This window comes from Orycteropus afer, unplaced genomic scaffold (genome assembly GCF_000298275.1).
Source record: "Orycteropus afer afer isolate SDZICR_OR568_19922 unplaced genomic scaffold, OryAfe1.0 scaffold00007, whole genome shotgun sequence".
Lineage (NCBI taxonomy): Eukaryota > Metazoa > Chordata > Mammalia > Tubulidentata > Orycteropodidae > Orycteropus > Orycteropus afer.
In genome coordinates, this window is record NW_006921594.1 from 17,997,298 (window position 1) to 18,010,379 (window position 13,082).

The 13,082-nt window shown below is 39.7% G+C and overlaps 1 protein-coding gene across 1 annotated transcript in view; it reads left to right on the forward strand.

The window, feature by feature from the left end:
* Positions 1-13,082, forward strand: part of FBXL13 (F-box and leucine rich repeat protein 13) — a 304,871-nt gene that overhangs the window by 223,432 nt on the left and 68,357 nt on the right. Inside the window, exons 14-15 of the mRNA XM_007945197.1 lie at positions 5,446-5,565; positions 6,301-6,427. Coding sequence (XP_007943388.1) covers positions 5,446-5,565; positions 6,301-6,427 — 247 coding nt within the window. The remainder of the gene's footprint in view (positions 1-5,445; positions 5,566-6,300; positions 6,428-13,082) is intronic.

Sequence of the window (13,082 nt, forward strand, 5' to 3'; positions counted from 1 at the left end):
CTACTTCCGTAGTGATACTGCCTCGGAAACCCAAGGAGGGGTCGCTATGAGTCGGGGCCGACTCGATGGCACATAACAACAACAACAACATATATACACTCACTGCCATCGACTCGATTCCAACTCAGAGTGACCCCCACTGGGTTTCTGAGACTGTAAATCTTTACAGAAGCCGATTGCCCTATCTTCCTTCCATTGAGCAGCTGGTGGGTTTGAACCACTGACCTTCTGGTTAGCAGCCAAATGCCTTACCCCCTATGCCACCATATATTCTCTATAAATGGCAATGGACAATGGGCTTGGCATATATACATATAATCTCAAAAAATCAGGTAAGTATTGGATTTCTCTTCTGAAACACAAGTACACCCACACATATTACTATAAAAACAATAATATAAATACTAATTATGTATATACACATACAGATTTGGTTTGAAGTGACAGACATTTATCATCTCATATTTCTGGGTCTCAGAAATTTGGGAGTGGATTAGTTGTGGTTCTGGATCAGCCTGTCTTATGAGATTGCAATCAAGATGCCAGCTGGGGCTTCATTTGTCTAAAGGCTTGACTGGGGCTAAAGCGTCTGCTTCCTAACTCACTCTTGTGGCTGCTAGCAGGAGGCCTCAGTTCCTCACTGACTCTTCGTTAGAGGCCCTGACACATATGGCCTCACCATGTTAATAGTAGGGAACATGAATTTTTAAGATTTTTGTGTAGCCTGTCTTATTTTTCTGACTTGTCATGTGTTTTCCCAAATATGAGGCAACTTCATTTCAGAATAAAAGATGTTCTGTGGAGTAGCAGAGAAGAGTTATCATCTGGCCCTGTAACATTTTAAGGATTCTACACAGGAGAGAGGCTAGGATATCCATGGGAAAGAGGCTTCAGCAAGAATTCCATCCCTGCCTACCTGACAATACCAGGATAGAAAACCAATAGTGGCCCTGCTAAAGAAAGGGTTTCAGTAGAACTTGCTATCTGTCAGAAAATCCACACAGAGGAGAAGTCCAACCACTATCCAAGAGGAAAACCGTTAGTAAGATTATCCACATAAGAAAGCCAGAAAGTCCATTTAGGAAAGAAACCTGTTCACTCTTTCTTGGTCCATGGGACATATAGTGTCCACCTAAATTTTCCATCTCTGGGGTTTAGTAGGAAGCTGTATTCCACTTAGAGTGGATGCTGTCATTTGGTGGGGGCCTGTATAACAGTGTGAATCTGCAGAAATGGGCTTCATCCCACCAATGCCAGTACTAGAGACCCCTTGGTATATATGTGTCCCACTAATTGTATCAAAATCCATATTCTCTCTGAATTTTCTTTTTCATTTCATTCAAAATTCCTTCAATTATTGAAAATGCATGGTTTCTACACAAAATTCAGAGCAGAAAATAATTTGCTCTTGAAAAGTTTAACTGAACCAGTTGTGGGAACCCTTACTATGAAAGGCAGCCCGTAAATGTTCCTGGGAGTTCACTTAATCTTAAAATGGCTCATCATTCCTCATATGCTGAGCTTTCCCTGAATCTCCCCATACTCCATATAACCAGTGTGAGTTGGGTACCCCTCCCTTGTGTGCTCACAGTACTCTGCGCTTACCTCCACCTTAGCACTTGGACTTTCATGTTTATACCACTAACCAGTAAGCTCCTTAGGAAGAGAGCTTGACACATACTAGCTAGTCAAACAGTGCTTCTTGAATAAATGGCTAGACAACTTCATTGTTGTTGTTAGGTGTCATTGAGTTGGTTTTGACTCACAGCGAACTCAAGTACAACAAAACAAAAAAGTGCCGCTTCCTGTGCCATCCTCACAATTGTTGTGCTTGAGACCACTGTCACAGCCACTGTGTCAATCCATCTCCTTGAGGGTCTTCCTCTTTTTGTGGACCATCTCCTTTATCAAGCATGACGTCCTCCTCCAGGAACTGGTCTCCCCTGAAAACATATACAAAGTACCAGAGGTGATGTCTCACCATCCTCTCTTTTAAAGAGCATTTGGTCTGTACTTCCTCCAAGACAGATTTGTTTATTCTTCTGGCAGTCCATGGTATATTCAATATTCTTTGCCAACATCACAATTCAAATGCATTAATTCTTCTGCAGCTTTCCTTATTTATTGTCCAGCTTTCACATGCATATGAGGTGACTGAAAAGGTCATAGATTGGGTCAGGCACACCTTAGCCTTCAAAGTGACATCTTTGCTCTTTAACACTTTAAAGAGGTCTGTTGCAGCAGATTTGCCCAATGCAATGCATCGTTTGATTTCTTGACTGCTGCTTCCATGGGCACTGATTGTAGATCCAAGTAAAATGAAATCCTTCACAACTTCAATCTTTTCTCCATTCATTATGATGTTGTTTATTGGTCTAGTGAGGATTTTGGGTTTCTTTATGTTGAGGTGTTATCCATAGTGAAGGGTATATATATATAGTCTGATCTTCATCACTAAGTGCTTCAACTCATCGTCACTTTTAGCAAGGAAGACTGTGTCATCTTCATATTGCAGATTGTTAATGAGTCTTCCTCCAATCCTGATGCTGTGCTCTCCTTCATATGGTCCAGCTTCTCGGATTATTTGCTCAGCATACAGATTGAATGAATATGGTGAAAGGATACAACCCTGACACACATCTTTTCTGATTTTAAACCATCCAGTATCCCCTTGTTTTTTCGAATGATACCTCTTGGTCTATGTACAGGTTCCTCCTAAACACAATTAAGTGTTCTGGAATTCCCATTCTTTGCAATGTTATTCATAATTTGTTATGATCCACACAGTTGACCATGCCTTTGCATAGTCAGTGAAACACAGGTAAACATCTTTCTGGTATTTGCTTTCAGTCAAGATTCATGTGACATCAGCAATGATGCCCCTTGTTCTATGTCCTCTTCTGAATCCAGCTTGAGTTTCTGGTAGTTCATGTTGCTGTACTGCTGCAATGTTTTTGTATTGTTTTCACATGATTTTACTTGCATGTGATATTAATGATATTTTTCAATAATTTCTGCATTCTGTTGGATCACCTTTCTTTGAAATGAGCATAAATATTGATCTCTTCCAGTCAGTTGGCCAGGTAGCTATCTTCCAAATTTCCTGGCATAAATGAGTGGACTACCTGTATCTATGTGTGTGTGTATGTGTGTATGTGTGTGTATGTATATAATTTTCCCCTATAGTTACACCATTATACCATTTCAAGGTGGAGAAGGGTATGATTTCAAGATTCTATACCCAAATTATTTTCATTGGGGTCATAACTTTAATCAATATTAAATAATCCTGTTAGTTTTTAAAATATTTTTACTAGCATAGTATTTTGACTCAATATAAAACTATCACCCTTGTATTAATTTTAAGTTTGTCTAATACATCTTTGCAGTATGTTTGTTTTTGTTATCATTTTATTTCAAATATGTTTCTTATCAGCTGCTTATAGTTTAAATTTTGTTCAAGGAATTTGAGAATCTCTTAATAGGGCATATTTAAATTATATTTATCATTATAATAAAATTGGTGTATTTGGTCTCCATTTGTTGTACCATTTGGACTTATACTTGCTTTCTTGTTTTTGTTTATGTTCTCTTTTTTAATGTATGGATTGTGTTTTGCTATTTGAAAAGTATTCATATGCCTCTAATTATTGTTTTGTTTTTATATCTTGCTCAAGAATCCCTTTATTCCAACATTGAATCTCAATTCTCAATTTTCTGTCTCATTTGCTTTTAACTGTTCATCCTTTTCTTCTACATTCCAAGGGAACTTCTCAAACATGCCCTCAACTTACTAATTTAATTTTATAAAGGGTCATTTTTGTTTGTTTGTTTTGATGCCTTTAATCTGGTTATTATTGTTATCACTATAGTTTCTTTGCCATCTGTTTTTATCTCAACTGGCCACTGTTTCATCTCAGAATTCATCTTAGACTATCCTCATTTTTATTTCAACCAGATCTCTCTGTATTAATTCCTATTTTTCTTTCACACTGTTTAAGTGTTTTCTGTCTTACAAATTCCATGCTGTGTTTTGTGTTCTTGTTAGTAAAAACATCTCCTGATAAATAATCCATCCCTGGTGTTTGCCAATAGATAAGGTATATAGGTTGCCCCAGAAACTCTGGTAGCATGAACGGTTATGCACTTGTCTATTAACTGGAAAGCTGAAGGTTCAAACCCACCTACTGGCTCTGTGGGAGAAAGACCTGGCAATCTGCTTCCATAAAGATTATAGCCAAGAAGAGCCCTAAGGGGACAGTTCTACTCTGTTACACTGGGTTGTCATTAGTCAAAATTGACTTCACGGCACCCAACAACAACATAGGTTGCCCATGGAGCAGTTCTACTCTGTAACAGAGGGGTTGCCATGAGACAGAATGGATTTGATGGCAACTTTTTTGTTTTATTTTTTGTTGCATTATGACTGCCCTCTCTTCCCCCTTCCCCATTCCACTCCATCCTGCCCCCTACAGTTAATGGCTCTCCCGGATGCTGCCAAAGTTCCCCTCTCAAATTACAGGAAGGTAATTTGGAAGGTGAGTTGATCGGCACTAACCTACTATGCCCCAGCCTGAAATGGGACCTCTTTTTGCCTGTGCTGCTCAGTTCTTTGCAAACCTGACCAAATGGAGCCTATACAAAATATTGGTTCTTAGCATGTTTTGCTCCCAAGGCTCTTCCCATTTGTACACCCACTTGTAGGGTGGTTATATAGGAAAACCACCTCTCATGATGTAATGTACAATCTCTTGTCCTGCTTTACTTCCTCAAATGCTCTTCAGAAGGAAGTGGTAGTCTCCAAATGGAATCAGAAATAAAGTTTCCAATGGAAGACCAGGAAATGAGGGACCAAATAGGCCTCCAGCCACCTACCTGGTAGGGGATGGTGCTGACACACAAAACGCCTCTCTGATTAGGGACAGACGTGGGAAGGCTGAGGTCAAGCCCTTCCTCCAGCCTCAGGTTTTCTCTGATTCAAAAGGAAAGAATTCATAGGTCATTGTTGGGTTTCCTGCCCAGTTTCACTGACCTCATGATTAGTGGAATCATCCCAGATGGTGACAGTAGTTAGACTGTGAGTCTTTGTTCTCCCTCCCATAAGTTTTCATCTTTTCCTATTGATCAGGAAAAACTGCATTAGAGCTGCTTAACCTGATCACAGTGTAATCCAAGAGAAAGAGACTGTAAGGGCCAGCTGTTTTATAATCTGCCACCTAATTAAGTGAACAAATGTTCAGGAATAGACTGTTTATTAATACTTCCCCCATTGCTATCATTTATACTTTTTCTATTACATTAAAACTACATAAAATGTTGACAAAATACCAATGTATAGATATTAGTTATTTTGAAATATATTGGGTATAATACCTATTCTTTTAATAATATTCTGTGTATTTACATATCAAATCACATGTAAAATTTTTTCACTCTTTCTTACAGAATTGGTGATGTAGGACTCAAGCAATTCCTCGATGGTCCTGTGAGCATAAAGATAAGAGAGCTAAATTTAAGTAACTGTATACATCTGGGTGATGCTTCCATTGTGAGACTATCAGAGCGGTATGGCAGAACACTATTTCACATCACATCATTAGCAATTACATATTTGCTAATAGGAAAGAATAGAGATAGAACTAAAAGCAAGACTTAAATCATCTGGAAAATAACAGGGATGCCCAGAAATTGGTGCGATACTCAGTGAAATCAGATAAAATACACAGAAGTCACTGATTGAACTTAACTTTTGGTTATATCTGATATGTTACTTATTAATTTCAACTAAGGGAGAGTCATTCATATCTAGTCACGGGTGATATCTGTGCACTTTTTTCAAGAGTGTTATCTCTATGTTATCCTCTGTTCCAGTGTTTACCAAGGGATGTTATAGCTGGTGGGTTTATTCTTAATCTTCATACTTGTCAGAGGTCTGTGTTCACTAAAGGTTAAGCTCAATTTCTATAGAAAACTTGTATAAGTGAGAAACTTAACCTTACATTTTAATGGTCATTGTATCATAGTATTTACTTGATATTTTTTTGCATGCACATGATTTTGTTAAATTAGAAACTGTAATTGCAATATGAAACTAAATCATAGAAACACATAATCATCCTCCTCTCTTTCATCCAACTTTGTAATCCCAAATTATTTTCTACTTGCAAGCTTACTTTTATGTCAAGAGAAATTCTTGCTTTGATATCATTTGATTTCACCAGATAGTTTTTAATACAAAGAAATTGCTATTGACAATGTGCTTGAATGCTAAATTTAATTCTTCATGCTGCTTTCTTTCAGCTGCCCTAATTTAAACTACTTGAATTTACGGAACTGTGAACAGTTAAGTGATGTAGGAATTGAGCACATTGTAAACATCTTTCCCTTGGTGTCTGTGGATCTCTCTGGGACACTCATCTCGAATGAGGTAAAAAAAAAAAAAAAAAAAGCACTATATTGAAGAAGTTTAATGACTTTTATTGTTTTCTGCAATATACCCATGTGACATTTTGTAAACAATGGAGAGAACCACACTTTTTATTTTTAAATTATTAGATTATAGAAGGCAAATTTTTAAATCTTGTTTCTGGAATGATAGGTGAAGATCTTTGTAAATAAATGGTCTTGTTTCTCTGTTTAAAAAGTAGCTGTTTTAGTTATATAGTGCTTCTATAACAGAAATAAGACAAGTGGATGGATTTAAGAAGCAAATTTATTTTCTCACAGTTTAGAGGATAGAAGTCTGAATTCAGGGTGTCGGCTCTGGGGGAAGACTTTAACTCTCTGTTGGCTCTGGAGGGAGGTCACTGTCACTTTGAGCTTCTGTTCCTGGTGATCTTTATGTGCCTTGAAATCTCTTTTCTCCCATCTCTGCTTCTTTCAACTGCTTGTTCTATCTCTTTTATATCTCAAAAGATGTAACTCAAGATGCACCCTACATTAATCCTGCCTCATCAACATAGCAAAGACAACCCATTGCCGAACGAGATTATAACCATAGGCATAAACTCAAAAAAACTCATTGCCATCGAGTTGGATCTGACTCATAGCAACCCCCCCTTGGGTTTCTGAGGCAGTATCACTACGGAAGTGGATTGCCCAACCTTCCTTCCGAGGAGTGGCTGGTGGGTTTGAACTGCCAGCCTTCTGGTTAGCAGTCAAGTGCTTTAGGCACTATGCCACCAGAGCTCCCAACCATAGGCATAGAGGTTTGGATTTATAAAACATATTTTGAGGGAGTGCATAATTCAATCCATTAAAGTAATAAAATACAGTATTTTAAGGAAAGTCCTCACAGATTGAAGAGTTACATGACAGATGTGAAATTTGTTTTATTAAAGAAATTTGGTCAATAAAGAGATAATATATTTTATATGGCTTAAGTATATTTTTCTTGTGGGCTGCACATTCTATAAGACTTCCTGGGTGCCTTGAAGTCTATGTCTTTAGTTAAGACTGAAGTCTGGAAGTGGCCCCATCAAATCTACAAAAGGATACATTTTAAGGAATTTGTTTCCTGCAAGCTTCTGCTGCTGCTCATCAGAATTGAAACACAGGTCACAACCCACCCTGCCACTCCAATCGGCCTCATTTCCTAATCGAATGGAGATAAACCCTGGGAGATTTGCCATTTTTCTGCAAGACTTTAATGGTTCCTAGGCGGTGCAAATGATTTGTGCTAGACCATTAACCTAAAGATTGATGAGTCAAACCCATGGAAGAAAGGCCTAGCAATCTGGTTCTGTTAAAATTATAGCCAAGAAAACCCTATGGAGCAGTTTAAGTCTGTAATATATGGCGTCACCATGAGTCAGAATTGACTCAATGGCAGTGGGAGTTAGATGAGAAATGTACTTACTGGCTTCTCTTCAAAGTCATTGTTCTGGGAGGGATATAGGAAGACAGCAAAGAGATAAGGATCCTTCTGAAGGAGATTGTGAAAGTTAAGAGATACTGATTTGGAAATTGCAAGTCTGATTGTATTCTCAAATCTCTGGTTATATTTTGTTTTACTTGCCTTCCTCTCTCTTTTCATTCCTGTTTCCCGGAAACTTCATTCCAAGTTTCATATTGCAAAAGTACCACATGCACACAACGATCTATCAAGTCAGTACTATCCCAAGCTACACTTAAGGCTTTTCCTGAAATATCCCCATGCCACCGTGCATTGGATATGTTATTTCCTTCGACAATAATCCCCGTCCTTCTCCAGCTCTTTGTTAAATCCCTGTTCACCTGTCAAGACTCAGATCAAATACCACTGGTCTGTGAGGAACATCTCTATGTGCACTGTGTGTCCTTTAACATGACCTGTTTCTGACTGCACAGCCACCTGTGTTGTGTCCATCCTTCTCCACCATTCGTTGAGCTGTTTTAGATAAAAGACCAAGTCTGTTCATCAGTTTAGGTTCCTGTCTTCCTTTGTCTATGAGTGAACTTCAAAGTAGCCTCCATTCTGCCGATGGTCTCCTCCCCTCTTCATTGGAGTATCATCTAAGTGTGGTGTTTGAGTGGGAGTGGGGTGCAGTTACATGGAACCAACTCATCATGGTGGGGTCAGTGTCTAGTTCTCTCAGAATTGTCTTCTGACCAAGATGGAGTCCACTGAGATCTCTGAGGACCCATGTGTTTCTAGTTTCCTGTTGAGGTAGATCCCTGATGTGCGTTCCTTGTTCCAACTCCAAGGACCCTTCAAGTCTTCAGCTCCCTTGTCATGTGTGGGCTTTGCTGGGATATGGGGTCCATAGTCCTAGTTAACCCATGCCTCCCCGTCCCCTCTCTGCTACAGAATGGCTGACCCGTGCAGCTTCCCATGTCAGCTACATTCTGGTTGGGTTTGGCCCTTATAAAGCATTTGTGAGTTTGAAGTTTGGAAGAAGGAAAAGGCCAGGGTTTTCTCCCTCCTTTCTTTGTAGTATCGTTAACAGCTGCATTTTCTCTGTGGTCTACTTCCTCTGAGCAGCCTGCTGTTGCTCCAGCTTTTCTGGGTGACTTTCACCCCTGAGCTCCAAAAATATCACCTCTTCCCTTTGGCCTCCACCATAGGGGTAGCAGTGGCTTCCTGTTGCAACTAATCTCTAGATTGTATCATTACCCCAGTTGGCTACTCAGTTTCTATAACACCTGTGTAACCAATTCCCAATTACAATGAAAATTCTTCAGTGTTAAATATTCAGTGGTTACTGTTTCCCTCATTGAATCTTATCTGATACATCAGGAAAACTATGATGCCTTATTGTGTTCCTCTGCCATGGTGCTTGTACCCCATCCTACCAGGGAAAGGTGGAGCAGGTTCCTGTTTAACCCTAGGTCCCAAAACCTATGTGGAGGTTGCACCTTTCTTCCTCTAAGGTGGGTAGAGGCCAGGCAGGTCTGTCACAGAGCCCCAGACGGGGAATCCCCCAGCATGCCACGCTTCTGCTTCCCCCGACTCTCCCTTTCCCTCTCCTCCTCCTCCTTCTCCTCCCTCACTCTTCTCTCTCTCTTCTCTTCCCCCTCCCCCCGTCTCCCCTCTTCTTCACTCTTCTCCTTTCTCTTGGCACAGACTCTTTATCTAATCTGGGGGTAGAAAAAAATGTTTACCTGATTACATGGTTTTTCAAAATGTTATGCCCCAAGTCTTTTTTTTTGAAGCTCATAGGCTCAGGATTTTTTCTCTTGTGTTCTGTAAAATCCCTTCACTGACACATACAAATAAAATGCCCAGCTGTTATCTGATGGGTCACAGGATAACAAGAAGGAGAGAAGCAAAGCACATTATTAAAAATATAATTTCACCACAGCTCTTATTATGTGCCTGAAGTGCCCAGTGAATATTTATTAAATGAATGGAGTGAAGTTTCTACCTTTCTATCTACAGAGAAGGAACTCTGGTGGTGTACCACCATCTGACTGCTATCAGAAGGTTGGTGGTTCAAACCCACCAGCCACTCCATGGAAGGAAGACTGGGCTATCTACTTCTATAAAGATTTACTGCCTCGGAAGCCCAAAGGGAGTCACTATGAGTCAAAACTGACTCTATGGCAGTGAGTCTGGTTTGGTTTATCTAGAGAGAAGGAGCCCTGATAGTGCAATGGTTAAGCATTCACATGTTAATTGAAAGATTGGTGGTGTGAACCCCCTAGCTGCTCTATGGGAGAAAAATGCAGCAATCTGTTTCCATAAAGATATGTTGTTGCTATGTGCTGTTGAGTCGGACCCGACTCATAGCAACCCCTCCTTGGGTTTCCGAGGCAGTATCACTATGGAAGTAGATTGCCCCATCTTCCTTTCAAGGAGTGGCCGGTGAGTTTGAACTGCCAGCCTTCTGGTTAGCAGTCAAGTGCCTTAGGCACTATGCTACCAGAGCTCCTCCATAAAGATGTAAAGCCTTGGAAATCCTAGGGGGCAATTCTACACTGTCCTATAAGATTATGGAATTGGCTCAATGGTCATGAGTTTGTTTTTTTTCTTTTTCTCTCTTTTTTTGTAGGACCTAGAGAGAAAATTTTACCTTTGTTTTTAGCTGTTGGGGAAAACTCAGTTTTTATTTTCAAAAACCATATATGAAAATTTCATCTACTGAGGACATGTTATAAATTTAGGAATATATCTTCAGGTTCCATTTACTGTTTATATTTTCTTGTGAAGAACACACATCCTTTACCACAGCTGCCAATGGACATCTAGGGGGAAGACGCTTGTTGTTTCCTACTAAAAGGCTGAAAAATAAGTCTCCTGAAAAGTTGTTTTCTTCCTCTGGGTCAATTAAACTCAGATCTAAAAGCTAAATGATTGACACTGGCAACTAAACAGCTGTGGAAGCTAACCTCAAACAGTCAAATTAAATGAGTCAGCCCAGATGGCCAACTTGGGCGGCTAAACAGCTGCCTGATTATAGGGTCTGATGAAGTACAAAGCTGATGGTAGACTGAACAGTTGTGATTTAAATCCAGAATGTTATAGATATTCACCAAACATAAAATGTGACCAGTTGTGCCTTTTGGGGGGGGAAAAAAAAAAAAAGGTTTCTTATGTTTTCTAATGATATGTTCACTCTTACTTCTTTTTAGTGGTGACTTTTCAGTTAGAATTATGCTGATCATTTAGTTAAGAAATATCTATTCTGACTACATTGTGCTTGGTACTGGGGATGGTGGAATGAACAAAACAGACATGGCCTTTTCTCCTAGCAATTACATTCTAATGGGAAGACAGGCATGGAGCAAGTGGTTACAAAGTATGATGCATGTGAGGAGCAAAGAGAAAGGAAAGCTAACCTGGCTCAGAGAGTCAGCAAAGCATCCTTTTTCAAGAGAAGGAGGAATGTGCAGTGAAGTAAAGGAAAAGCCTGCACAAAGGTATGGAGTTTAAAACATGGAGGTGTTGAGGAAATTTGAGCAGTTGGCTATGACTGGATCATGGGGTAAGTGGTGAGAGGTGATGTGTGAGATGTTGGCAGAGGTCTGGGCCATTAGGGGCCATCAGCCACCTTGAGGAATTTGGTTTCTGCCCTTTTGGCAATGGGAGGATATTCACTATTGTTAAGTAGACAGTAACATGATTATTATATTTTAAATAGATCATCATTTACTGGATAGACCTGAGAATAACACATGCACTAGTGACTGACTATAAATCAGAAATCCAGATAAAAATTATGTGGGTCTGTATTAGAGCTAGAACCAGGGAGATGGTAGTAGGGATAAAGCGTAGTCAGATTTGAGAGGCACTTAGGAAGAAAAATCAACAAGAGATACAGATAGACTGTGTGGAAGGGTAAGGAATAGAGAGGCAATTAAGGATGGTGTCCAGATTTTTGGCTTGAGCATCTGAATAAATGTGGTGTCACTTACTGAGCTGGGAGACACAGTGGGAGGAGCAGGTTACCACAGTTTGGGAAAAATGCCCATGTTTTATTTTTAGTCTGAGGTGCCTACAAGACAGCTTCATAAAGATATGGAGGAGCTTAGGAAATAAAAAGGGAAATAATTTAAATTTACTGCTTAGAAATAAAAGAGCTTTTAGGGTTGCAGAGTGTGAGGAGGCAATGAGTTCTACGGAACTAAGTGCAGCTTTATCATCCACTGGTTCAAATCCAAGCTCAATAGCGTGGCATGAAATTCCCTCAGTGGCATCTCTTTATTGTATATTCTAGCAGTACTCAGCTGCATGGAATTCCTTGAACAAACCGTGAATGCCTCTGTGTTGAGGAGGCTAAGTTAAGAGATCTTTCCCTCTGCTCACCTTTACCACTATGCCTACCACATCATATGGAAATTACCCACACCCACCCTTCCAAATCAGGCTGTAGGAAATAGGTCTTATTCTCATTTGGTAACTCTAGAGTCCAACATCTATTATGTCATTTATTACGTCACTTGATAAATATTAGGTATTTTCAAGTACCTCTTACTTCCAAAGGTTTTGAGGCAATAGCAGTGAACAGAGTCTTAATCCTTATGATTCTTACATTCTGCACAACGACTCCAGAAAATTGCCTACTACATAAAAGGGACTCAAGATCTACTTCTTGAAATGAGGAATTTTGAAAATCGGGCAAATGAAAGATTCTGCTTAAACCACAGCCTAAGCACACCATCTGGAACATTGTTCTGACTAATTTTTCCCTTAAACAACAAATATGGTGGTGAGTAAGGCAACTCTAGCAACAGATTGAACAGCACTTAGTTGGGGAGTCATAGTCATAGACAGCTTTCCATTGTAGACTACTTTAGTAGTTCTCTGGGGAATAGAATGGAGGGGAGAAGGACAGGGATAAGGAGACCAAAAGGAGGTATTTTTATAGTTAAAGAATGAGATGATGACTCCTTTAGTGTTCTGGAGTTAGTGTGGAAATGACATATTCAAGCATATTTAGGAAGCAGAACTGAAAAAACTTGATGATTGATTAATTGTGAAAATTGAGGACCTGGGAGGGGAGTCAAAGATGATACTCAAAAATCTGGCTTTGGATATATGGAACTCCTGTCTCAAAACAGATAGGGAATAGTTAAACATTTACCTCAAGTAGACACACGCCCTGGAGAGAACAATCATGGGAGAAGGAAGGGCTGCTTATGCACAGGGAGACAGCTCAGGG